Genomic DNA, 27,756 nt, shown 5'->3' with positions numbered 1-27,756 from the left:
GCAGTGCATATGTGTACGTGCACACACACACACACTCACACACACACACATACACAGAAATGCCACAGTCTTTGTCTCTAAGTTTCAGAAGTAGGCAAACTTGAAAATTTTCTGAAACTCTAAAGGAGACTAAAGAGATGTGATAAGTGTATGAACTGTGGGAGCCTGGACTTAAATCAAGCATGGAGGACGACAACAGGACAACTAAGAAATTGGGCTATAGACTAGAGGAAAGTATTGTGTCAATGTTAGTTTCCTGAATGTAGGAATTTTCCAGGGTTATGGGAGAGAATGTGCTATCCTGGACAATTCACAGCAGAGTAAAGGCATTAAGTGCACAGGGGTAGGAGACACGAATACTCTTCTCAGCCTGTTCAGAAAGGTTGAATTAGGGAAAGAGGCAAGATAAAGTACATGTGGCCAAATGTGAAAAGTCTGTGACTCCTCCTAGACATTCCAAATAACTCTCATGGAGAGACAGGAAATAAAGTTTGTCCAGGCAGTTTTAGTGGTCTTCCCTCCACCACTAGGAAGAAAAGTTTGGCATTCATTTGCAAATACACTTCAATATTTCACATGTATAGATGAATCTTTCAACTATTATAATATAGACCTGTCTCCCTCATGAATGATGTGTTAAAAATCTTTAAAAGCTGTTTGCTCCACAAGATTAGTTCAACAAGATTGACTAGATCAATTAGGAAAGAATTCCCATATGGAATTCTCTTAAGAGTATTTCTAAAGTTTGAAAATCCTGCAGAGTAAAAAATATCTAAAATTACTATAAAGAGTCAATAACAATGGATTGGAACTGATGTAACAATGACTGCAGATTGTGTTTACATAGAAAACAGAATTGGGCTTTACAGGAGGAAATGTGAGCAGGCCAGAAACAGGGCAGCAATGAAGTTATGTAAGTTGTCAAGAGTTTGATAGCACCATGACGTTGATCATAAAACTGTTCCATGATGTGTGTCCTCGTGAGAACCCTGAGGTGCCCGTTTCCATGACTCTGTACACTATGCTTTGTTTTGCTTCACATTCTCTCTATTGAAGAAGCTGGAGTAGAGCAGCTTTCTATTTCCCAAAAAGATTAAATTTAATCTCAATTGGAGGAAGACCTTTCTAACATGTGGGTCATGAGTAGTCACACTGGGTCTGGCCTTGTGATCCTCAGGTGGCGTATTTGTCATCAAATATAGCAGTTGTCCTTGGGGGGAGGATCAGTATTCAGGGTCAGTACCAAGCAGCAGAGAACTCAGCCCATCACAGGTTGAAAGCAGAGCACTGCAGCACCAAGGGAATGAGGTTCTTGACTCAGCTAACCATTGGTGAATTAGGCTAAGGCTTGTTGAATATTTGTTGATACTTGCCCTCAAATAGCTTTGAACTATGAATAAATATATCTGAGCAGCTGGCTCCGACAGAGGGCAAGATGGAAGCACCCAAGAGAGAATAATATGAACCAATGTTCTTTTCCCTGGAAGTGTCTTTCTTACTCTGATTTTTCTACTCCTTCCCATTTGCAGGCCCCACCTCCTTTGCCATAGGAATGAACTCACCAGCTGGACTGGCCCATCAGGGAACTCAAACTTCCCCAAAGAAACAAAGGATTCAAGGTGGAGAGGTGTTCCATATGGAGACCACCCAAGTGGAGGAAGGGGAAAAGAAAATCAGACACACTGGCATGAGAACTGGTCCACACTCTGTTTATTCTTTGCATTAGCTTCAACCAAAGGAGGAACGGTACTTTTCTTTTCTCAGTGAGACCCTCGATATCATTCATTGCCTTCTGAAGAGATTACTGGTCACTGCAGAATAGAAGAAAAATACTCATGCTCAAATTCCATTCCACTGTAAAGTGCACAAAAAGAGTACTACCACATGAAAAATTCATGTGTCAGGAAAAAGAATTCTTGAAAGAATGGTCACAATTTTTATTAGATGTTTTGGCCATGAGTCATTTATTCACTTTATGATTTTTTTTTTTATTTCTGGGGAACTAAAGCAAAACTTGCAAATGAGAAAAGTTAACATTCTTCACTTTTAATAAAATATGGGTGTGTTTTATAAACTAATTCATAGATCTTACATCTTATTAGCTTCATCTCTTTAATTTCGGTCTGACAACAAGAATAACTGCTCAATAAACTTAAGTTAATACTACTAAACTGAATAAAAAACAGATTAATAATAAGATTTCATCAGTTCACCTGTCAAATCAATACTTAGGAATTAATGGTGGATTGTGAATTTCATTTTAGTTTACTTAATTAGTACTATATATTTGGGTGCTTCCCTATGATTTTGATCTAAATATATAAGGAAATAATATTTTTAGATTGCTATAATAGAATCTGTCAAAGTTATGTTTATTTTTATGGTATTTTCTTTCTCTTCCATTTCAAAGTGTGAGGGAAAAGAAATTTATCTGTTCAAATTCTATTTTATGTTTTGTATTAACAATTACCAAAAGTCTTTCTTGAATATATCATTTCTGGAAGAGGATGATTTTGATAAAATGTGAGGATACAACTAGAGTAGTAGTTACAACACTAACTCCATATGCAATGTGAAGGTCAAGAGTAATTACTCATTCATAAGTATTTATTGAGTATATTCTCTGCATTGTACTACCTATTATTGGTGATGAGCAAAATAAATATGGCCATTACTTTCAAGTAATTTCAGACTAATGGGAGGGTAATGCTTGTAGGAAACAAAAGTCTGAAAGAATTGCAGTGTTTAAGCACTCTATCATAATTCCCTTGGTGACAGGGACAGAGACTGGAGACAATAAAGATCTTTTTTGTCTTAGTTTGGAGGAAGTAACTAATTTTCATATATAAAAGTGTGGTTATGTAAGAGACATCAGAGGACAATAAGGTAATAAAGGATATAGAAATACTGTGGTTTTCCTAACTAATGGGGTGATTTCCATCAGGAAGGATAGAAACTATGTAAAGTTTGAGGTGTAACCTAAAAACTTAACCTGCAGTTATAAAGAATGCTCTGGGAGAGCAGTAAATTGAATGTAACTAAAAGAGATCACTTTAAGGAAAAGTACTAGACAATACAAGAAAAGAAAATTCTACAAGGGAGAAAGGAATATAAACAGTCATACAAATATCTGAAAACTTCCAAAAGATCACAAATCATGCCTGTGGACCTTGGGAAACTAAAACTTAGAAAGAATTTAGAAAGAACTTGTTAACACAATTGTGGGATGTTAATAGTGTATTATGAAAGTAGTTTTCACTGTATTTATGTTATAGTCTCTTAAGGTAACTCCTCCTAAGTGGAGTAATCATTCACTGCAAAGTCTATGTGGAGTTTGTGTGTATAAATACAATCCAAACAAAGTGACATTTTCCTTTGTGAATCCCAGCAAAAAGGAAACAAAAAATGTTCAGCTTATATGTTACTTTTGCAAATGTAATTATCAATATCTGTCTCTTAATAGATTTTATTAGTAATTCACCTACATATCATAAGAGGGGCCAATCAATAAAAATTTAGTCAGCTGAATAAAGATCAGTAATCTTTCTTAAATAATAAATAATTTTAGAATGGAAAATATAAATATTGGGTTTGGCAAAGTACTTTATCAATTGTGATCACTCAAAAAATATGGAATAAAAATTTGTGAATTATCAACTTTCTCATTCTTAAGTTTTCAACATATTTATTTATAAGAAATACTTCCTAAGTTGCTTACCTGCCGGTATATGCCTGAGTACTCTCTTCCGATGTGGACCTAAACATAAATTTTAAAAAATAATGTCTAAAACTTAGCACTAAAAATATTGCCTATTCTTAGAATAAGGAACAAGCCATTTTACACCAATACTAATTCTTTAAACAAAGGACATGCAAATCAAAAGCATTCTTGTTTACCTAAACACTGACTGCAATGTATTCTCCAGTCGAGAATAGTAGCAAGGCAGCAGAGACCTTTTTTTTCTTGTGAATTCAAGCACAGAATATAAATTTGACTCTAAATTCCTAAATCTGGTCTTTAGGTTCTAAGTTAGTTTTTTTATTTGTTAGATATATAAATTGCCATATTTTGTAATTTAAAACTTATATTTGCACTCTGGCATACTGAACTAACGAAAGCCTCTCCTTCCTATCCCATACCTTAAAAAAAAAAAAAAACTAAAGAAAATAGCACAAAAATCTAATCCACAACTGAGACTGAGAGCCACAAAAGGCTTTCCCATCGCTCAGTGAAAAATGAAGAAACTAGAAACTCATAGGAAAAACAGGAGCTAAAGCTGAAGTACACATGACTTAAGGTATATGGTTTTAATAAACCTAGCTTGGAAGGAGTTGAGAATATGTGTTTTTTTTTTTTATTTGTTAGAGAGCTGGAATGAGCTATTTGTCCAAGCCTGAGTCTTAAATAAAAATAACAAGCTATGACCACTGTACTTGAAAATGAACCAGGCCAACTGTTTCAGCAATATGGATGGAAAGGATCAGCTAGGGATGCAAGAACTCCATAGGGCAGGGCCTTGATTGCTCCATGCCACCACTCACAAGTTGGAACTGCAAGCATAGAAAATATTGTAACATTTATGTCATATCATAGGAGAAACAACCCTGGAACACCTTCCTCCTCCCAATGTAGGTCTTTACAACTAGGGGCAAGCAGAATTCCCCCCCAGAATAATCATTACCCTGAGGATGAACTTACAAATCTAAATTATAAACTACTGTAAAATTACCACAGCCACAGTGCAAAATAATAAAAATTTCATATATCAACATCAACATATAATATAAAAACCTTTTTAAAAGGGGTTTAATATCTCCAGAGATAAAGGCAAGAATAAGGCAAGAAAATGGTAGCTCTTAAAATAATGGGTGATCAGGAAACTGCTTGGAAAACAAACACTGTCAGATACAGAGGTATAAGAGCATAGTTACAAACAATCCAATTAAGAAACATGGAAGCTAAGTTGAGAAGACCCTCCTGAACATAAACATTTCAGAAAGAGAAGAGAAAGATGGGGACAGGTCAATCACTGAGGAAATCATGACTGAATTTTTCCAGAATTAATGACCTGGGTCCTGACATATAAAGACTACACTAAATCCAGAGGTGGATAAAAAATATATCAAAGTATATAATAATAATAAAATAAAATATTTAAGGCATGGATGAAACCTTAGAAACTACCTAGAAAAAACACTCATTAATATGATGTAGGGGAATAAAGGAATGAGCAAGTTAATCAGACTGACAACAGAAAACTAATCAATGACAGTAAGTGGAATATTACAACAGAGTATTTTTTTCAAGTTTCAGGAAAGTGACTCCCAACTAGCTGTCTGTAACCACTTAAATGATCATTCAAAAATAAATATAAAAACAAATCATGCTCAGCCATTTAACACAAAATGCTTTATAACACAGAGATTAGCTCAAACTAAAAGAGTAGTATTTCAAGAAAAAGGACATTGAAGCCAGAAAGAAAAATAAAGAGATTCAAGAATGAATAATGAGCAAAAGAGTTGATAAATGTATTTTAAAACTCTTCTAAACATTCATTTAACATAAAAAATGATAATGACAACAGGGACTAATGGAGTGTGGAATTCTATAGGTTAAACATCTGAAAGAAACTAAATGACAATAATATGGGAAGGTTAATAATTAGAATTTGCTGTTATATTGTCTAAGATCCTTCTGTTGTTTACGGAAAGACTGGATATATTGATGGAATGTAGGCATTTAAAACTTAGTTATACTAAAGTGTTACTCATAATGAGATTCATCCTGTGTCTCTGCTGTCTTTAGCTTCAGTATCCTTTCCCACTAACTTTCTGCCTGTAGAAGATTATTCCAAAGATAAGTGACCTAAAATTTCAATGAATGCTCATCCTAAAAGTGTCACCCTAGTGCACATTATGCCAGAAGGGTAAACCAGAGGATTAACATTACAAAATTAAGCTATTTGAATTGAAACATGCATTTTCCTGTAGGTGATGCAATCATCCCTCATTCAATACAGATGAATGATGATTCTAAGAAAGATTATGTTAACAAGATTTCAGGAGGAGCTGGGCTGTGGTGACTTATGCCTGTAATCCCAGAGGTTTGGGAGGCTGAGCCAGGGGGATAGCGAGTTCAAGCCAGCCTCAGCAAAAGGGGCACTAAGCAACTCAGTGAGACCCTGTCTCAAAATAAAATACACGATAGGGATGGAGATCTGGCTCCATAGTCTCATGTCCCTGAGTTCAATCCCTGGTCCCCAAAAAGATTTCAGGAGGAGAAGTAATATAAAGAGAGAGACTGGGAAAGGTACAACACTACAGACATATATATGGATGGGAGTATGTGCACATATGTATACAGATCTGTTTATAAAACTTATTTCTATGTTTTTGTTTTATTGACAATTTACTATATGCCAAGTATTCTGCTACATGTTGGTTATGCAGTACTTAGCAAGATAAATCTGGCCTTTATTGTCTGAAATTACATAACATAAAAGACGTATGTCCTCAGGTAAGGAAAAGGTAATTAAGACTTGCTGTGTTTGAGTACTATATGATAACTCCCTTGGTCACAATAGCAAAAGAAGACATCATACACAAAATCAACTTTTTCATTTGGATGAGACTAATTCATAACTCCAAAGGAAAAGATCATAACAAGAGATTAAGAATAAGAAAAGTAGATGGCAGCGGGCGCAGAGAGATCAAGTCCCTGACCTCTTCAGCTGTGCAGGCATAGGGAGTCGTAAATAACCTAAATCTGTTTGCTCAGGATCACTAGGCAATGCTGAGCTGACGTGGTTCTGGGGCGTACAGTCTGGGCCTCTCAGAACACACACTGATCCCGGATCGGCTGAATTCAAGCTCCCGTTCGCCTGCTTCCCACAGACAAACAGCTGTGACTCAGCACTAATCCATCCAGCTGAAACAACTGGTCAGCCCTTCTGATCCTACGGAGGTAAATGCCTACTGAGCCTTCATAGGTAGTGGCCACAGGTTTGAAACGGGGCTTAGGAGAGACAGTAAGGACCCACCCGTTGCATTGGTCACCCGGCAAAGGGAAACGAACTGTCGCCATTTGCAAGAGATACCACCATGGCAGAGAACTGACGTCATCAGACTGCAGCGGAGGAGATAACTTCATTGAAACCTGCGGCTACAGGTGTGTAATTCCCTAGCCTTCCCTCTCCACACATCAGGGAAACCTTAAGGGCCCCTCCCAGCTCTCCCGTGAGCGCGATAGCCAGCCCAAGGGAATCAGAGGTGGTGTGGGACCCGTGGCGCGGAACTACCGCTCCCACCAGGGCTGATAGCTGAGGTTTCTTGCACCAGCTACCGGGGGCGTGGCTACCGGAGGGCAAGTAAAATTCGCTGAGGATTCTCAGCCCCAAGCTCTACAAACTTAGGGTCTGAGAGAATGGCAAACTGGAAGAGTGTGCCCAGTCATTCATGAAAACAGGGCTCCCGGGAGCAGCAGACCTGGCATGTAGACAGTATTGTGGTGAGCGGCACCCGTGAGAGGGACCTGGCTAGAGGAAAAGTGGGAAGTGACTAGACACAAGAGGAGGCCCTAGGCACTCAGGATTGGAGACTCGCCCAGTCTGGGAGGAGCTGCTGCACAGTGATTGGTTCCCACGTATTGACAGGAGAAACTTGGCCTGGTGGGCACAGCGCCACCTACTGGAAGAGAAGTTAATCAAACTCTAAGACTGCATTTATTAGTTTTTTTTTCTTTTCTCTTTTTTTTGATTTGGGTTTTTCTTTCATTTTCATTTTTCTTTCTTGTTTTTTTTTAATTTTTTTTACAATTTTTTTAAAATTTTTTTCTTCTAATTTTAATTTCAATTTTTTTATTATTTTTTTTAAAAATTTTTTTTCTTTTTTTTATTTCCTATTTTTTTCTTCTTTTGTCTTTTCATTTCTTTTCAATTATCTTATCCCCCCTTCTTTGAATTCTACCTGCTTACTCTCATTCTCTTTAGTAACTTTTTTCCTTCCCTTCTAATATCATTCCTCCCAAGCATCAAATAAATTTATAGGAGTAAACAGTAACTCATCAGTCAAACAGAACAAGAAGTAACATGAGCAGCTTAAAAAAGCAAGGAAGAAAACGAGTACAAATAATGCAGGACAGCCTAAATATTCAGGAGGACCTAGAGTCATCCGAAAAATGGTCATATAAAGAACTCAAGGAACACCTTAGATAGATGGAATGGAACCTTAAAGAGGATACAAGAGAGCAAATTCAAGCAGCGAAAGAACACATTGAGAATGAATTACATAAACAGATAAAAGAAGAAGTTAAGCATCTTTATCAGGAGATAGAGATTATAAAAAATAATCAAACAATAATTCTAGAAATGAAGGAAACGATAAACCAAATTAAAAACTCAATTGAGAGTATCACTAACAGAGTGGAGCAAGTAGAAGCCAGAACGTCAGATAATGAAGACAAAATATATCATCTTGAAAAGAGTCTAGCCAACTCAGAAAGGTTGGTAAAAAATCACGAGAAAAACATCCAAGAGTTATGGGATAACATAAAAAAACCAAACTTATGAGTCATCAGGATAGAAGAAGGTACAGAGATTCAAACCAAGGGAATGAGTACCCTGCTGAATGAAATAATTACAGAAAACTTTCCAGAAATAAAAAAGGAAACAGATATACAAATTGAAGATGCATACAGGACACCGAGCACACAAAATCACAGTAGACCAACGCCAAGACACATTGTTATGAAGATATCCAATATACAGAAGAAAGAGAAAATATTAAAAGCTACAAGAGAAAAGAGACAGATTACATTCAGGGGTAAACCAATAAGGTTAACAATGGAGTTTTCATCACAGACACTGAAAGCAAGAAGGTCATGGAACAATGTATTTCAAACACTGAAAGACAATGGATGCCAACCAAGAATTCTGTATCCAGCAAAATTAAACTTCAGGTATGACAACGAAATAAAAATCTTTCATGATAAACAAAAGTTAAAAGAATTTGCAGCCAGAAAACCAGCATTGCAAAGCATTTTGAGCAAAACACTACTCGAGGAAGAAATGAAAAACAATAACCAAAACCATCAGTGGGAAGTGCCTCGATAAAGACAGAGGGCGAGGGGAAAGATAATCATGGAAAAACAAACTAAATTTTTTAAAAAGAGGATAAATAATCAAACATGGCTGGAAGTACAAACCATATATCAATAGTAACTCTGAATGTTAATGGCTTAAACTCTCCAATAAAGCGACATAGGCTGGTAACATGGATTAAAAAAACAAATCCAACAATATGCTGCCTCCAGGAGACACATCTGATTGGAAAAGACATACACAGGCTCAAGGTGAAAGGATGGGAAAAAATATACCACGCACACGGTCCTCATAAGCAAGCAGGGGTGGCCATCCTCATATCGAATAAAATCGACTTCAAGACTAAGTTAATCAAAAGGGATAAGGAAGGACATTATATACTGTTAAAAGGAACCATTCACCAACAAGACATAACAATTATCAATATTTATGCACCAAATAATGGTGCTGCGACATTCATAAAACAAATTCTCCTCAAGTTCAAGAATCAAATAGACCACAACACAATAATTATGGGTGACTTCAACACACCTCTCTCACCATTGGACAGATCCTCCAAACAAAAGTTGAATAAAGAAACTATAGAACTCAATATCACAATCAATAACCTAGACTTAACTGACATATATAGAATATATCAACCATCATCACATGGATATACGTTTTTCTCAGCAGCACATGGATCCTTCTCAAAAATAGACCATATATTATGCCATAGGGCAACCCTCAGTAAATATAAAGGGGTGGAGATAATACCATGCATTTTATCTGATCATAATGGAATGAAACTGGAAATCAATGATAAAAGAAGGAAGGAAAAATCCTACATCACATGGAAAATGAACAATATGTTACTGAATGATCAATGGGTTACAGAAGACATAAAGGAGGAAATGAAAAAATTCTTAGAGATAAATGAAAATACAGACACAACATATCGGAATCCATGGGACACAATGAAAGCAGTTTTAAGAGGGAAATTCATCGCCTGGAGGTCATTCCTCAAAAAAAGAAAAAACCAACAAATAAATGAGCTCACACTTCATCTCAAAGCCCTAGAAAAGGAAGAGCAAAATAACAGCAAATGTAGCAGAAGGCAAGAAATAATTAAAATCAGAGCAGAAATCAACGAAATTGAAACAAAAGAAACTATTGAAAAAATTAACAAAACTAAAAGTTGGTTCTTCGAAAAAATAAATAAGATCGACAGACCTTTAGCCATGCTAACGAAGAGAAGAAGAGAGAGAAGTCAAATTACTAACATACGGGATGAAAAAGTCAATATCACAACAGATGCTACAGAAATACAGAAGACAATTAGAAATTATTTTGAAAACCTATATTCCAATAAAATAGAAGATAGTGAAGACATCGATAAATTTCTTAAGTCATATGATTTGCCCAGACTGAGTCAGGAAGATACACACAATTTGAACAGTCCAATATCAATGGATGAAATTGAAGAAGCAATCAAAAGACTACCAACCAAGAAAAGCCCAGGACCGGATGGGTATACAGTGGAGTTTTACAAAACCTTTAAAGAAGAATTAATACCAATACTTTTCAAGTTATTTCAGGAAATAGAAAAAGAGGGAGCTCTTCCAAATTCATTCTATGAGGCCAACATCACCCTGATTCCGAAACCAGACAAAGACACCTCAAATAAAGAAAACTACAGACCAATATCTCTAATGAACCTAGATGCAAAAATCCTCAATAAAATTCTGGCAAATCGAATACAAAAACACATCAAAAAAATTGTGCACCATGATCAAGTAGGATTCATCCCTGGTATGCAAGGATGGTTCAGTATACGGAAATCAATAAATGTTATTCACCACATCAATAGACTTAAAGATAAGAACCATATGATCATCTCGATAGACACAGAGAAAGCATTCGACAAAGTACAGCATCCCTTTATGTTCAAAACATTAGAAAAACTAGGGATAACAGGAATTTACCTACACATTGTAAAAGCTATCTATGCTAAGCCTCAGGATAGCATCATTCTAAATGGACAAAAGTTGAAGGCATTCCCTCTAAAATCTGGAACAAGACAGGGATGCCCTCTCTCACCACTTCTATTTAATTTAGTCCTTGAAGTACTAGCCAGAGAAATTAGACAGACAAAAGAAATTAAAGGCATAAAAATAGGAAAAGAAGAACTTAAATTATCACTATTTGCGGAGGACATGATCCTATACCTAGAAGACCCAAAAGGATCTACAAAGAAACTACTAGAACTAATAAATGAATTCAGCAAAGTGGCAGGATATAAAATTAACATGCATAAATCAAAGGCATTTCTGTATATCAGCGACAAAACTTCTGAAACGGAAATGAGGAAAAACACTCCATTCACAATATCCTCAAAAAAAATAAAATACTTGGGAATCAACCTAACAAAAGAGGTGAAAGATTTATACAATGAAAACTACAGAACCCTAAAGAGAGAAGTAGAAGATCATCTTAGAAGATGGAAAAATATACCCTGTTCATGGATAGGCAGAACTAACATCATCAAAATGGCGATATTACCAAAAGTTCTCTATAGGTTTAATGCAATGCCAATCAAAATCCCAATGGCATTTCTTGTAGAAATAGATAAAGCAATCATGAAATTCATATGGAAAAATAAAAGACCCAGAATAGCAAAGCAATTCTAGACAGGAAGTGTGAATCAGGCGGTATAGCAATACCAGATTTCAAACTATATTACAGAGCAATAGTGACAAAAACAGCATGGTACTGGTACCAAAACAGGCGGGTGGACCAATGGTATAGAATAGAGGACACAGAAACTAATCCACAAAGTTACAACTATCTTATATTTGATAAATTGGGTAAAAGCATGCAATGGAGGAAGGATAGCATCTTCAACAAATGGTGTTGGGAAAACTGCAAATCCATATGCAACAAAATGAAACTGAATCCCCTCCTCTCACCATGCACAAAAGTTAACTCAAAATGGATCAAGGAGCTTGATATCAAATCAGAGACTCTGCGTCTGATAGAAGAAAAAGTTGGCTCCAATCTACATATTATGGGGTCGGGCTCCAAATTCCTTAATAGGACACCCATAACACAAGAGTTAATAACAAGAATCAACAAATGGGACTTACTTAAACTAAAAAGTTTTTTCTCAGCAAGAGAAACAATAAGAGAGGTAAATAGGGAGCCTACATCCTGGGAACAAATTTTTACTCCTCACACTTCAGATAGAGCCCTAATATCCAGAGTATACACAGACCTCAAAAAATTAGACAATAATATAACAAATAACCCAATCAACAAATGGGCCAAGGACCTGAACAGACACTTCTCAGAGGAGGATATACAATCAATCAACAAGTACATGAAAAAAATGCTCTCCATCTCTAGCAGTCAGAGAAATGCAAATTAAAACCACCCTAAGATACCATCTCACTCCAGTAAGATTGGCAGCCACTATGAAGTCAAACAACAACAAGTGCTGGTGAGGATGTGGAGAAAAGGGTACACTTGTACACTCTTGTTGGGACTGCAAATTGGTGCGGCCAATTTGGAAAGCAGTATGGAGATTCCTGGGAAAGCTGGGAATGGAACCACCATTTGACCCTGCTATTGCCCTTCTTGGACTATTTCCTGAAGACCTTAAAAGAGCATGCTACAGGGATACTGCCACATCGATGTTCATAGCAATACAATTCACAATAGCTAGACTGTGGAACCAACCCAGATGCCCTTCAATAGATGAATGGATAAAAAAAAATGTGGCATCTATACAAAATGGAGTACTATGCAGCAATAAAAAATGACAAAATCATAGAATTTGCAGGGAAATAGATGGCACTAGAGCAGATTATGCTTAGTGAAGATAGCCAATCCCTAAAAAACAAATACCAAATGTCTTCTTTGATATAATGAGAGCAACTATGAACAGAGTAGGGAGGAAGAGCAGGAAGAAAAGATTAACTTTAAACAGAGACATGAGATGGGAGGGAAAGAGAGAGAAAAGGGAAATTGCATGGAAATGAAGGGAGACCTCATTGCTATACAAAATTACATATAAGAGGTTGTGAGGGGAATGGGAAAATAAACAGGGAGAGAAATGAATTACAGTAGATGGGGTAGAGAGAGAAGATGGGAGGGGAGGGGAGGGGGGATAGTAGGGGATAGGAAAGGTAGCAGAATACAACAATTACTAATAGGGCATTATGTAAAATTGTGGATGTGTAACCGACGTGATTCTGCAATCTGCATTTGGGGTAAAATTGGGGGTTCATAACCCACTTCAATCTAATGTATGAAATATGATATGTCAAGAGCTTTGTAATGTTGTGAACAACCAATAAAAAAATTAAAAAAATTAAAAAAAAAATAAGAAAAGCAGAAGTTTCCCTCTTATTGAAGAGGGAAACTTCTTCTGGAATAAACAGAATCATATAATCTTTCTGTCTATCCTAGAAAGTTGACCCTGTGGACTTGGATGTGTTTTGGAATAGTACTAGACTTGAAAGAACTAGAAAGAATAACACCAACATCCTATATGTATAAACAAAGACAACAAGTGCAAGGAGTGAAAATTCCAAAACATCTTATACATGAAGAAAGACCCAAAACCCCATAACACCTATTGCATTATTATACAAAAACATCTACCTTTCAGGGAATGGTGGGGGTCTAGTTAATACTACTTTGTATTAGTTGTCTTGTTGCTTTAGGATGTTTCTCTTCAGCAAATTCATTGCAAATGACCTGGACAGGCATTCACCCCAGTTGTTCATTAGCCTATGTGTAGAGTTTCTAGCTGTACAGTCTCCAAATAAAGAAGAAATCTTCCTCTTTTTGTACTCCAAGATAACAACTTTTTAAAATTCTGTTTATTATATGTTAGTTCCTTAAATATTTCACCATTTATTTTCCTAGTTCCAAAGAATAAATTTCCAACACACATTAAACCAAAATAAAGAAGGGATTTATTTATTTAAACAAACACTTTCTAGTTCCCAGATTGGCAAATACCAGAAGGTTGCTTTTGGATGTGGTACTTGGTTAATCATGCCTCTTCAATTCATTGTCATTACCTATAAATTAACTGTTGATCATCAATTTGTCCACCTTGATTTTTAATACAAACTTATTATAAGAGATACCTCTTAATTTACTCACTTGCTAGTATCCATTTGGCTGCTGCTTTCTGTTCTGGATCTAAATGAGAGAGAAAACAATGCTTCCAAATTAATGTTTTAAAAAAAACACCTCCATAATGAATGAATGTCAGACCATTTTGTAACCTGCATTAACTTACAGGACACCCCTAAACACCATTAATGAAGAATTTTAAAGGGTTATTAAATTAGGATATATAAATAAGTAAAATTCTTATTTACCCATATATCATGTCCATAAAGAATATAAATTCAAATCCCCAACTAGGAGGAAGAGCAAGAAAAACAATATCCTGTCACTTCCAACATAGGGTATACGTGCCACAGTCTGGCTGGGCAGGAATAACCGAGCTGCCACAAAGCCTTGTAGATTGAAACAGCAACTACTTTATTTCAATTCTTACTGGCACTGCAAGTGTGCTTTTCTGCCAACGCCACCCACTTGGCCTTCTCCCTGGACACACACACACCAACTGGAAATTCCTCCACTGGAAATCCCTCCTCTGGCACTTCCCCAACCAATGGGAACTCTCTGGGAATCCCCACAAGAACTCCAAAGTAGCAGGCCTCCAAAGTAGCAGGCCCAGGAGGACAGTGGTGTCTAATATGCAATTGAATACACAGCTTAACATAACCATTATCATCTCAATGGCTTGCTGGCATCACCTCTCAACCACTCCATTCAGGCAAAAATGCCATGTGTCATTCCGACTGGGCTATGGCTCTCAGCATATATGCTTGATTTGGAATATCTGGTTATAACCTTCAGGTTCCAACCTAATATTTTATCCTATATTTACAATCAAGCAGACAGGAGAGACAAATTCCCCTCCTATATTACAAATGAGAAATGGTAAAAAAAAAAAATGAAGACTTTAAAAAAAAATACAAAGTTCTAACTAAAATTCAAAAAGGGATATCTCTAATGATAGTTGTTGTTGGAGGATATTGAAAATGTAAAGCAAATAGACACTAAAGCTGAATGCCTTCAGAGTGAAGGATATGGAAAATGACAACCCTCAGGACAGAGATGACAACCCCCCCAAAAACTGTCTGACCTGGAGGAATAAGGAAGAGAAAGGCAATCATTGCAATCATTAATCCTCTGTCAGTAAATCCTTTCCCAGTAAAAATGGCCCCAAGGAAAAAGAGCAGTTATTTATGCAATCATAATGGTGTTGAAGCTGTTGGGTATTTTTGCTTACACATCCCTTCCCAGGTTCACCCCCAACATCTGGTGTTGGTGGAAAAGCAAACATTCATCATTTCCCTCACAATGGGTCCTGAAGGGAGGAGGTGGACCCTGAAATGCTGTGTCCTGCACTTTTACCCTTTCCACTGCCAATGAGTCCTAGAAGGAGAAAAGCAAACAGTGAAGCTCTGGGAAACAATGAATCCTGGAGAAAGAGGACAAGCAGTGAACATAGAGTTCTGAGATTTTCCCAGTGACAATGAGTTTGGGGCTTTTTACAACTTCCTTTCTGACTGTCCAGACCAACATGTCAGCTTTAGTCGCCAACAATTAAACCAACCTCATTGTAAACTATGAAACTCAGAGCCCCTCTATAACCTATAACCGATGTCCATTTTCTTATCAGAAAATGAGCCCCTCCAGTGCCTGATTGATTGACTCTTCTGCAGAATGAAGGAAAGCTTGCTGATCCATTTGGGTTCTGCAACCAACCCAGTTATTTGCGCATTGATAATGGTGCCAAAACTGTGTTGGTTACTTTTGCTTATACAGAATATGTAAACTATTTATGTGAACCACTTATAAGCTATGTGAACCACATCAACTTATCAGAAGTTGAGGCTGCCTGGAAAGCTGGAGCTGACCTCCTTCTCTAACCCTGGGCACCACGGAAGGTCACATCATTCATGAAATGGGGATAGTAAAAGCTGTCATCACTAAACATTGAGAAGCATCAGGAAAATTGCTTTGGATGTCTGGATGAAGAAGGAACATTCAGGGCCTCTGCCATGTTTAGATACCAGACACTAATTAATACTTCCCATTTGGGGTTTCCATATAAATTTTAAAAGAAACCAAAATCCATTAAACAAGAAATAACACAGATGAAAATTTTTTAAAAAATGATTATTAAATTAGTTAGGGAAGTATCTCCACCCCCCTTCCCTGAGCGTGAGTGCCTGCAAGCGCGCGAACACACACACACACACACACACACACACACACACACACAAAAACAGTTAAAAAGAAAAAGGAATTCAGACACAGGATATTGAAAAAAAGAAGAGTTAGCATTTGAAGAGATAAAAATCAAGACTTTTTGAATTTGAGGAAATGCATGAGTCTTCACAATGAAAGAGAATACTAAGCCCAGTTCATGGGCTATCATAGAACAATGAGAAATTAATTTATGGTTAAAAAAATCAATAGGCATATAAAATGCTATTTGTTGATGATTTTTTTTAAAAAAAAGAATAAAAGGGCTAAGTCAATATAATTAGTCATAGATATTTAAACATCAAGATTCATGAGTTCCCTCATGGTCTATTGAATTTTAGGCATTGGTTCATTTACCTAAGGATTATACTAATATCATACACATTGGGTGACTTCTGGACACTATGTATTATTTTTATTTATTCATTGCACATATCATATCTCCTGTTCAACCAGCCTTTTTTTTTTTTTTGTACTGGGAATTGAACTCAGGGGCACTTGACCACTGAACCACATCCCCAGCCCTATTTCGTATTTTACTTAGAGACAGGGTCTCAATGAGTTGCTTAGCACCTCTCTTTTGCTGGGTCTAGATTTGAACTCATGATTCTTCTGTCTCAGCCACCAAGCTGCTGGGATTACAGGTGTGTTCCACTGCGCCCAGCTCATCAGCCATTTTATTCCTTGTTTGTACAGAGTAGACATTCAATGAACATTTATTAACTAAGGGACTAATGTATTAGAAACTAAATTACTATGTATTAGTAGTCTAGTTTTCAGTGCCTTACTTTACCAAAGTGGTTAGGAAATATTTAGGAATTTTGAATTATCAATTCATTCTTGGTTTTCAACATGTATCTTTTAACTCACATACCTACTGAGGTATGTATGAGTGCTTCCTCCTGATTTGAATCTAAAAAAAATGGAAATAATGCTTAGTTAGTACTAAGAAAGCTCACCAACTTTGTGAATAAAAGTCAGACTATTTTATAATCAGTATTTTGTCTTTTACAAGACTAGTTACCAATAAATAAAATGATGTCCAAAGATCACTGAAAACAAGATGCAAATAACATTTTTATTTGTGCATATATTCATCCACAAAGAGTACAAATTTCAAGTCTTGCAATGAGGAACACACCAAGAAACCAAAGGTATGCTTTTCCTCATATTTTGTTTTGTTTCCAGCAGAGCAGGAAATCTGAAATCTAACCCAGGGCCTGGAGGATTCTAACCAAGCACACCCCAGGCCCTTTTCCTTATCACTTCTAAATACATTCTATACATTTGATCCTGAATGTCTGATTCCCACCTTAATGTCTCAACTTTAACCTTTTATTCATTTTTAAAGAATTGATAACATTTTTAAAATTAAAACCTATACTGATTTCTGGACAATCTGGTAGAGTGGGTTGGCAAAGCCATTTCCCCTTTCCATTCCTCATATACACAAGTGTTGAGAAAGCACACACACACATACATACAAATTTAATACATAACTGAGGTTAACAACAGAGCAAGACTTCACCTGTGTCAAAAAAAATGATAAAACAAAGCTTACAGGTAACTACTAGCTAAGATTGAGTGATTGCAGAAATATCTAATTCAGTTATAAATTTTAGGACTAGAGATTTGATAGCTCTGTTGAGAAGTTGAGGTCCCAGGTTTTGTAAGGTGGAGGAGCTGTTATTTAAACCCTTTAATTTCTCCTGACAGCCAGGAAAGGCCATGTCACCCATGAAATAGAAATAATAAAAACTCTGACCAGTGGCCTTGGGAATGTAACAGGAAAATGTGCATACAATGGAAATTTTCCATACAATGGAAAAATGCATCAATAAGAGAAATGGGAATCTCTTTTTCCTTTTTTTTCAAATTTGCTCTTTTTTATTGGTTCTTGTTTAGTTATATATGATAGCAGAATCCATTTTGATATAATTATGCAAGCATGGAATATATCTGATTCTAGTTAGAGTCCCATTCTTATAGATGTACATGGTGGTGGGATTCACTGTGTTGCTTCCATATATGTGATTGGGAAAACCATGTCAGATTCATTCCACTGTCTTTCCTTTGCTTGTCCCTCCTCCCTTCCCTCTATTCTCCATTGTCTAATCTATTCTTCTTCTCATCCTCCCCTTTCCACCCCCTTATTGTGGGTTAGTTAGCTTCCATCTATCAGGAAAAAAAAAACCTTTTACCTTTGGTATTTTGGTACCAGCTTACTTCACTTAACATGTAGTCTCTGGATCCTTCCATTTGCTGGCAAATATCACAAAGTCATTCTTCTTTATGGCTAAGTAATACTACACTGAGTATATATACCACAGTGAGAAATGGGAATCTCAAACCTCCAAAAAGTACAATTTCAGGCCCCCAGATCAAAATCTTACACATTCTTAAACCCTGGCCATAGCAATTATTTTAAGTATTTTTGCCTTAAGAAAAGCAAAAATAAAATAACCTACATCTATTTTTCTATAACACAACTATATAATTTCATACTACTATATGATTTATATACCACTTGGAGTTAATAACCCCAGAGAAAAACAATGAATTCATATGCTAGGAGCTACAAATGCATATGTAATCTCCATAGAGATCTTTGTAGGAACAGAATCCTTAACTCTAGCACAGTGTAGAGATGGAAGATTTGGAAAAATAAAAGTGATCTGAGAAAATCTTTATGAGACAGAGATTTTAAATAACCTGTTAAAGTGAACTTACAAACCATAAAGGCATACACTTCCATCTATGGCCAAGATGAAGAAAAAGACTATATTGACCCCCCTGCATGAAACAACTGAAAATCCATACAAAACATATCAAAGAAGGGTTTTCAGACATTAGATACTATACAATGCAGTATGGTGAACTTTGAGGGAAGAAAAGAAAATGACCCCTACTAATGACCCTACTGCTGGGCAATATCCATGTCATAGTGCAGTTCAAGGGACATTCCCAGGCAAGTTCCCAACAGTCTCACGAGGTTAAAGTGACAGAATGCAGAGTGTATGAAGGCCAAGAAAGCTGAAGACCACAGGGAAAGAATATCAGAGTAGAAAGTGGATGGAAGGGCACTGAGATCTGTGTGTCATACAAATCAGTGCAAGCAAATGAAGAAATTACCTGAGCCAGAGTAAAAACATTTATATTTCCAAAATAAGGGAAATAATCTTCTGTGCTCATATGGATACAGGAAGAGTTGTTTTCCCACTAACTGAGCTGAACTATAATTCATACATACACATTGAGTTGTAGAATTACCCAGAAGGCAATTACTTCTTAGTTACCATATCAAAATCATGATCTTTAAAACAAGAAAATGATACATTATATTTCATCATCAAAATTTAAAACTATTACTCTTTGACATCTTGTTAAAAGAATTAAAGACAGGCCTTAAATTGGGAGAGTGTATTTATAGATAATACATATGATGAAGGACTTATAGCCCAAAGTTATAACAAATATTCAAAATGTAACATATCACCTATTTCAAAAATTTTCAAAAGATATGAACAAATCATAATAAAAAAGACAAATGGCCCAATTAAAAAATTGGCAAAGAATTTAAATAGACAATGTTCCAAAGAATATAGATTGCAAATAACTGCATAAAGTCATTGCCAACAACATTAGTCATTAGACATGTAAATTAAAATTATATTCAGATACAACCATATGCTATTAAAATTGCTAAAACCAGTAAAATATCAGACCATACCATTTGCTGAAAGGTTATGAAGAACTAGAACTCTCACACACTAGTGGTTGGAATGCAAGATGGTACAACTGCTTTGGAAAATATTTTGGCTCTTTCTTTTTTTCTTCTTTGTGGCTTGCTTTTTATTTATTGTTTTACTTTTATTGATTTTATTTTTTTAAATACATGACAGTGGAATGCATTACAATTCTTATTACTCATATAGAGTACAATTTTTCATATCTTTGTATATAGAGTATGTTCATGCCAATTCATGCCTTTATACATGTACTTTGTTTTTTTTTTTTGCATTACAATTCTTATTACACAAATATACCACAATTTTTCATATCTCTGGTTTATATATAAAGTATGTTGACACCCAATTCGATTTTTCACAGATGTACTTTGGATAATGATGTCCATCACATTCCACTGCCCTTGCTAATCCTCTGCTCCCTCCCTTTCCCTCCTACCCCTCTTCCCTAACTAGAAATTATCTAATCCTCCCATGCTCCCTCTCCCTACCCCACTTTGAGTCAGTCTCCTTATATCAGAGAAAACATTCAACATTTGTTTTTTGTGGATTGGCTAACTTCACTTAGCATTACTTTCTCCAGTGCCATCCATTTACCTGCAAATACCATGATTTTATTCTCTTTTAATGCTGAGTTAAATTCCATTGTGTATAAATGCCACATTTTTTTTATCCTTCATCCATTGAAGGACATCTAGGTTGGCTCCACAGTTTAGCTATTTGAATTTTGCTGCTATAAAGATTGATGTGGCTGTGTCCCTGGAGTATGCTGTTTTTAAGTCCTTAGGATATAGTCTGAGGAGAGGGATAGCTGGGTCAAATGGTGTTCCATTCCCAGATTTCCAAGGAATCTTCATACTGCTTCCCATATTGGCTGTACCAATTTGCAGTCCCACCAGCAATGTATGAGTGTACCTTTTCCCCCACATCCTCTCCAACACTTATTGTTGTTTTTCTTCATAAGAGCTGCCATTCTGACTGGAGTGAGATGATATCTTAGAGTAGTCTTAATTTGCAATTCTCTGATTGCTACAGATGATAAGCATTTTTTCATATATTTGTTGATTGATTGTATATCCTCTTCTGAGAAGTGTCTGTTCAGGTCCTTAGCCCATATGTTGATTGGGTTATTTGATTTTTCAGTGCTTAGCTTTTTGAGTTCTTTATATACCCTAGAGATTAGTGCTCTATCTGATGTGTGAGGGTGAAAAATTTGTTCCCAGGATATGGGCTCCCTGTTCAACTCACAGATTGTTTCTTTTGCTGAGAAGAATTTTTAGTTTGAGTCCATTCCATTTATTGATTCTTGGTTTTAATTCTTGCACTACAGGAATCTTATTAAGGAAGTAGGGGCCTAATCCCACATGATGAAGATTAGGGCCTACTTTTTCTTTTATTAGAAGCAGAGTCTCTGTTTTAATTCCTAGGTCCTTGATCCATTTTGAGTTGAGTTTTGTATATGGTGAGAGAGAGGGGTTTAATTTCATTTTGTTGCATATGGATTTCCAGTTTTCCCAGCACCATTTGTTGAAGGTGCTATCTATTCTCCAGTGCATGCTTTTGGCATCTTTATCTAATATAAGATAATTTCAATTTTGTGGGTTAGTCTCTGTGTCCTCTCTTTTGTTCCACTGGTATACCAGTCTGTTTTGGTGCCAATACCATGCTGTTTTTGTTACTATTGCTCTGTAGTATAGTTTAAGGTCTGGTACAGTGATGCCACATGCTTCACTCTTCCTGCTAAGAATTGATTTAGTTATTCTGGGTCTCTTATTTTTCCAGATGAATTTCATGATTGCTTTTTTCTAATTCTATGAGGAATGCCATTGGGGTTTTGATTGGAATTTCATTAAATCTGTATAATGCTTCTGGTAGTATGGTCATTTTGATAATATTAATTCTGCCTATCCAAGAGCAAGGTAGATCTTTCCAACTTCTAAGGTTGTCTTTGATTTCTCTCTTTAGGGTTCTGTAGTTTTCATTGTATAGATCTTTCACCTCTTTTGTTAAGTTGATTCCCAAATATCTTTTTTTTTTTGAGGTTATTGTGAATATGGTAGTTTTCCTCATTTCCTTCTCAGAGGCTTTGTCATTGATATACAGACATGTGTTTGATTTACGGGTGTTGATTTTATATTCTGCTACTTTGCTGGATTCATTTACTAGTCCTAGAAGTTTTCTGGTGGAGTTTTTTTGGGTATTCTAGGTATAGAATCACATTGTCAGAAAATAGTGCTAATTTAAGTTCTTCTTTTCCTACACCTATCCCTTTAATTTCTTTCATCTGTCTAATTGCTCTGGCCAGTGTTTCAAGAACTACCTTGAATAGTAGGGGATAGGAAAGGTAGCAGAATACAACAATTACTAATAAGGCATTATGTAAAATTGTGGATGTGTAACCGACGTGATTCTGCAATCTGCATTTGGGGTAAAATTGGGGGTTCATAACCCACTTCAATCTAATGTATGAAATATGATATGTCAAGAGCTTTGTAATGTTGTGAACAACCAATAAAAAAATAAAATTAAAAAAAAGAACTACCTTGAATAGAAGTGGTGACAGCATCCCTGTCTTGTTCCAGTTTTTAGAGGCAATGCCTTCAATTTTTCTCCATTTAGAATGATGTTGTTGGCTCTTTCTTTAGAAGTTAAACATACACCTTCCATATTACCCAGCCATTCTACTCCTGGGTATCAACCAACAGAGAGAAAGTGCATGTCCATGTACAGACTGATACCTGAATGTTCTATGTGGCTTCTTTTTTTTCAGCTAAAACTATAAATAACTGAAATATCCACCAAGGATAGTTCTTGACATCATAATGGCCATATATTAGAAGCCCACAGTTATATCGTACTTATTGCAAAGCTTTCAGAATTTTCTCTATGATCAAGAAGCAAACAAGAATAATTGTTGTCTTCACTGCTATTCAAAATAGTACTAGAAAGACTACCCTAATGAATTAGCAAAAAAAAGCATCCAAATTGCAAAGAAAACAAGGAAAATTGTCTGTTTGTAAATGACATAATCTTACATATAAAAGTTCCTAAAACTCGACTCCAAAACTGTTAGAAATAATAAACAAATTAAAGTTGGATATAAAATCAACATACAAAAATCAGTTTTATTTCTATATGAAATGAACTCTCTGAAAAAGAAATTTAAGAAAACAATTCCATTTACAACATCAATAAAAGTTAAACAATTGATGAAAGAAATTGAAGACAAATAAACTGGAAGGTAGTCTGTATTCATGGATTAGAATAACCAATATGGTTAAAATGACCACACTACCAAAAGCTATCTGACATTTGACTTCACAATAATTTGTTGGATATGACACCAAAAGCCTGGGCAATAAGGCAAAAATAAAGTGGAACTTTAAAAAAATCTGCATAGAAAACAACAATCAACAAATTAAAATGTAATATATGGAAAGGGTTCAAATATTGGAAGAGGGGCTGATTCCAAAAAATATAAGGAACAAAGTATTTAAATAGACTCTTCTTCCCTAAAGAAATATACAAATGGCCAACAGATATATTAAATGGTGCTTAATAACAGTAAAAATTTTGGAAATGAAAATCAAAGCTTAATGAGATACCACCTCACATCTTTTAGGATGACTACTATCAGAAAAAGAGAGGAGAGAGAAAAAAATCAGAAAGAGAACACGATTGTTGGCAAGAACATAGAGAAAATGGAACACATGTGGGCTATTGGTGAGAATGTAAATTGGTGCAGCTGCTATGGAAAACCACAGGTTGATCAGAAGATTAGACATAAGACTACCATGTCCTCCTGTAATCCCACTTCTGTGTATACATCCGAAGGAAATGATGGCCTCAAAGAGATACATATACTCTCATATTTACTGTAATATATTCACAACCAAGATGCCCTGTTTAGTTATACATCCAGTTAATGCCAAACACATCAGCTGTGCATTTGGAACACACCTGAACTTGGGGCACCCTCTAGTGATGAAACAGCAAAAATAGCAGAATCACAGCAACTGTGGATTCATGGTGCCATCTAGTGATGAGTAGTAGAGGCATCTGCAAATTCAGAAAATAAATTTTGGGGGAAGTGAGGCACAAAGCCACATTACAAAAAACTGCAATAAATATCTAATGATTTAATGGACAAATGACAACACATACCAAAAAAGGGTTATTATTTTAAGGAAACTCAAGGATCTTAATACAATTCAATACTCTAACAGAGAAACCTTAACAAGAGATGGAAGCAATTTTAAAAATCAAACAGAAAGCTAAAAACATAAACTAAGCAAAATTTAAAATATGATAGAAGCATTATATCAGAGTAGATCAAACAGAAGGAAGAATTAGGGTGCTCAAAAAACAGTCTTTATGAAAAATACTTAGTAGGAAAAGAAAAAAAGAAAGAAGATGAATAAGGAAACCTACAGAAGCTTTGGGGCATCATTAAGAGCAAATGTTTAACTATTTGGCATTCCAGAGGTACTTGAGAATGTTGAAAGAATAATAAAAGAAAACTTGAAGAAATAATAAGAAAAAACTCACACACAGAAGAAATTATATATCAAGTACAGGAAAGTCAAAAGTCACCAGTTTGATTCTCAACCAAACCTACCCCAAGGTACACTATAATCAATCTTTCAAAGGTTAAAGATGGAGGAAACATTCCAAAGGCAGCAAGACATAGAACACAACACATAAAGGTGTCCCAATTCACCTGCTAGCAGACTTCTTAGCAGAAATGTCACAAGCCAGCAGAAAAAATGGAATGAGATTTCACAGAACCAGAGGGTTAAAACTGTACCCATCAAAGCTATCCTTTAGAAATGAAGAAGATGTAAAGACATACCCAGACAGACCTTAGAAAATGTTTCTCCATTAAACCTGTCCATAAAAAAAATGCTAAGAGAAGTTCTTCAAACTTTAAGAAAAAGATGTTAATGAGTAAAGAAGGATACACATATAAAATACACTGGTAAGAGTAACCACACAGACAAATTCAGAATGCTGTGAAATTATAAATGAAAGATGTAAAACTATTTATACCTTTGGAATGAAAACTATGAAAAATTTAAAATTAATAACTACATTAATATTTTAAGAGATAGGCAAAATCAAAATTTATAAACTGGGACATCAGAAATTTCAAATATGTGGAGGAATGAAATAGAAGCATACAACTTTATTAGTTTATTTTCTTTCTTTTTGTGTTTCTTAATTTTATGGTATGTTATGTGGCTATTTTTAACTTTTAAAAACAATTATGGTGTATAGTATACTTGAAACTTACTGAGAGTTGATCTTGAGTGTTCCCCCCATAAACACAGAAAAAGGAGTAAATAGATGAGGTGATGGATGTGTAATTATCTTGATTGTAGTAATAATTTTACAATGCAAATGTATATCCAATCATAATGTCATACTCTTAAATACAAATAATTTTATTGTCAATCATATTTCAATAAAGCCAGGTGGAGAAAAGAAAGTGAACCTAGAATTTAAAAAGTAGGATTTCAAAAAGGAATGGTGATAATTGTGGTGTTGATGAACAAATCATATGATAAAATTTCATAACACTCTGCAGACACAAATGAATGCATATAAATACCAGCCAATAAGGTATTTAGTTTTATTAATAGTATTGTACCAATACCAATTTTCTGGCTGTGAAAAGGCAATATGTTAATATAAGATATTGTCATTGGAAAAAAAATAGATGAAAGATACATGAGAAATGTACATTTTTAAGAAACACTTGTGATGCTCCTGTAGAAAACTTGGATTGATTGGGTTATGAGAGTCTTAACTCAATCAGTGGATCAATCTCCTGATGGGATTAACTGGGTTGGAGTTAAGGGCAGAGCAATGACTTTGGCAAGTTATTTAAATATACTCCCAAATCTCTGCATCTTTAAAAAGAAAAATTCACAAACACCTTACACAACTAAATGAGATTTTGACTCAAAATCCTAATGAAACACAAATTGTTGTTGCTGCTCATATTACCTTACATATTATTAGATTCAAATGCTACTAAAGGTTAGCTTCAGAACACAAATTCAACTTACTCGCTACTTAGGAATTCCTCTTCTGTGGAAAACCACTTTTTCACTCTCTTCCACACCACAACTATTATGCTTACTATGATGAGAATAGGTGAACCAATGTAGAAACCTAGAAGCCAGTTCTTCATAGTATTCCCAGAGGCTTTCTCCATGGCTGAACCTAAAAACAAAAGTAGATTAAAAATTAGGCTATCCAATTTTACTTTCAGGTTGCAACAAATTTATTAAAATATTCTGAATTTTTGTTACTCAAGGAGCATGAAAAAACAATTATAGAATCATAATATTTAAAGATATACATATATATACATAGTATCTTACAAATATATACATAATACTATATATATACATATATATATATGTATATATATATTATATAAAATCTTTTTTTCTAAAAATGTAAACTAAACTCCCAAAAGGTTCCAGAGTTTTCAACATGGTACAGAAGCTACAACAAAATCTAATTGTGGGTCAAAGGATGCAATAATAAATGAGATGGTGTAATCACAAAGTTATCCAAATTTGCATCGTTTCAATATTTTCTAAGGACAGGATTATCAAAAGATCTCACTGTATTTGTATATATTCAGTTTTTATTTAGTAGATTGTTGGCTTTTGATATTAGGGCTGTAATTTTATATGTAAAGTCATTGTGGTGCTAATAAAGGGTGCTAGCATAAAAATTAGGAGACTTCAATTCATAACCCTAATTCTGACACTTGTAAGCACTGAGCATAGTCTCAGCACCACGTGAGGGATTTCTTTGCTCGTTAAACATCCCCAGTGCCTAGATCAACATCTGGTATATATTAAGAGTTCGATAAGTATTTGCTAACTCAGTGGACGCATGAATGACAGGAACTAAAAGAAAGAATAAACTGAAATTTGTGCTGGTGTCCCTTCTGTAAACTCTTAAGCTGTCATTTACAGATTGTTCTCATTTAAACTACAAACTCCTTTGGAATAAAATTTTGTCTTCTATTTCATTTCTTCTATAACATAAACATAGTAATAGTAACAGATATAGTAAATACTATTTGTTTACAGTTGAAATCTCAATCATACAGAGGCCAGCTGAAAAATATTCTAAAAGAGAAAGTCAATGGTATCAGTAAGGAAAAAGTTTCAAAGATATTCAGATTCAATTATGATATTTTAATATTATAAAAAAGAGAAAGAATAAGAAGGCATATTTGGATCACATTCTTTGAGAAAACTCAGATTACCTTAAAAATGTTAGTATCGCTTCAAGTGATAAAAATCTAATGTTAGTTTAGTGAGGATAAGAAATTTGAAAATTTTTATTAAATAACTTATCTAAAGAGACTAGTACTTGCCCGATTTTACAGTCACAAAAGCACTTCTGGCACTTGTTTGGCAATCTGGAGGCAGGTAACCATCAGAACAGTTGCACACACCTTGGGAATTGCACACCTAGGATCATTATTTAAAATTTGGATGTTTTTTAAAAAATATTTTTGCATTGAAAGTGAAATTATGAGA

At 35.2% G+C, this 27,756-nt stretch overlaps 1 protein-coding gene across 1 annotated transcript in view; it reads right to left on the bottom strand.

Annotated features, from left to right (window-relative positions):
- Nucleotides 1-14,248: 14,248 nt before the first annotated feature.
- Nucleotides 14,249-27,756, bottom strand: part of ADAM32 (ADAM metallopeptidase domain 32) — a gene marked incomplete at both ends in the record, with an annotated part of 184,409 nt that continues 170,901 nt past the window's right edge. Inside the window, 3 exons of the mRNA XM_081269654.1 lie at nucleotides 14,249-14,321; nucleotides 26,257-26,413; nucleotides 27,591-27,687. Coding sequence (XP_081125780.1) covers nucleotides 14,249-14,321; nucleotides 26,257-26,413; nucleotides 27,591-27,687 — 327 coding nt within the window. The remainder of the gene's footprint in view (nucleotides 14,322-26,256; nucleotides 26,414-27,590; nucleotides 27,688-27,756) is intronic.

Source organism: Spermophilus citellus (genome assembly GCF_964194105.1).
Source record: "Spermophilus citellus genome assembly, chromosome: 16".
NCBI classification, from domain to species: domain Eukaryota; kingdom Metazoa; phylum Chordata; class Mammalia; order Rodentia; family Sciuridae; genus Spermophilus; species Spermophilus citellus.
Note: the sequence above shows the minus strand (reverse complement) of the source record. Positions and strands in the feature narration are given on the sequence as shown.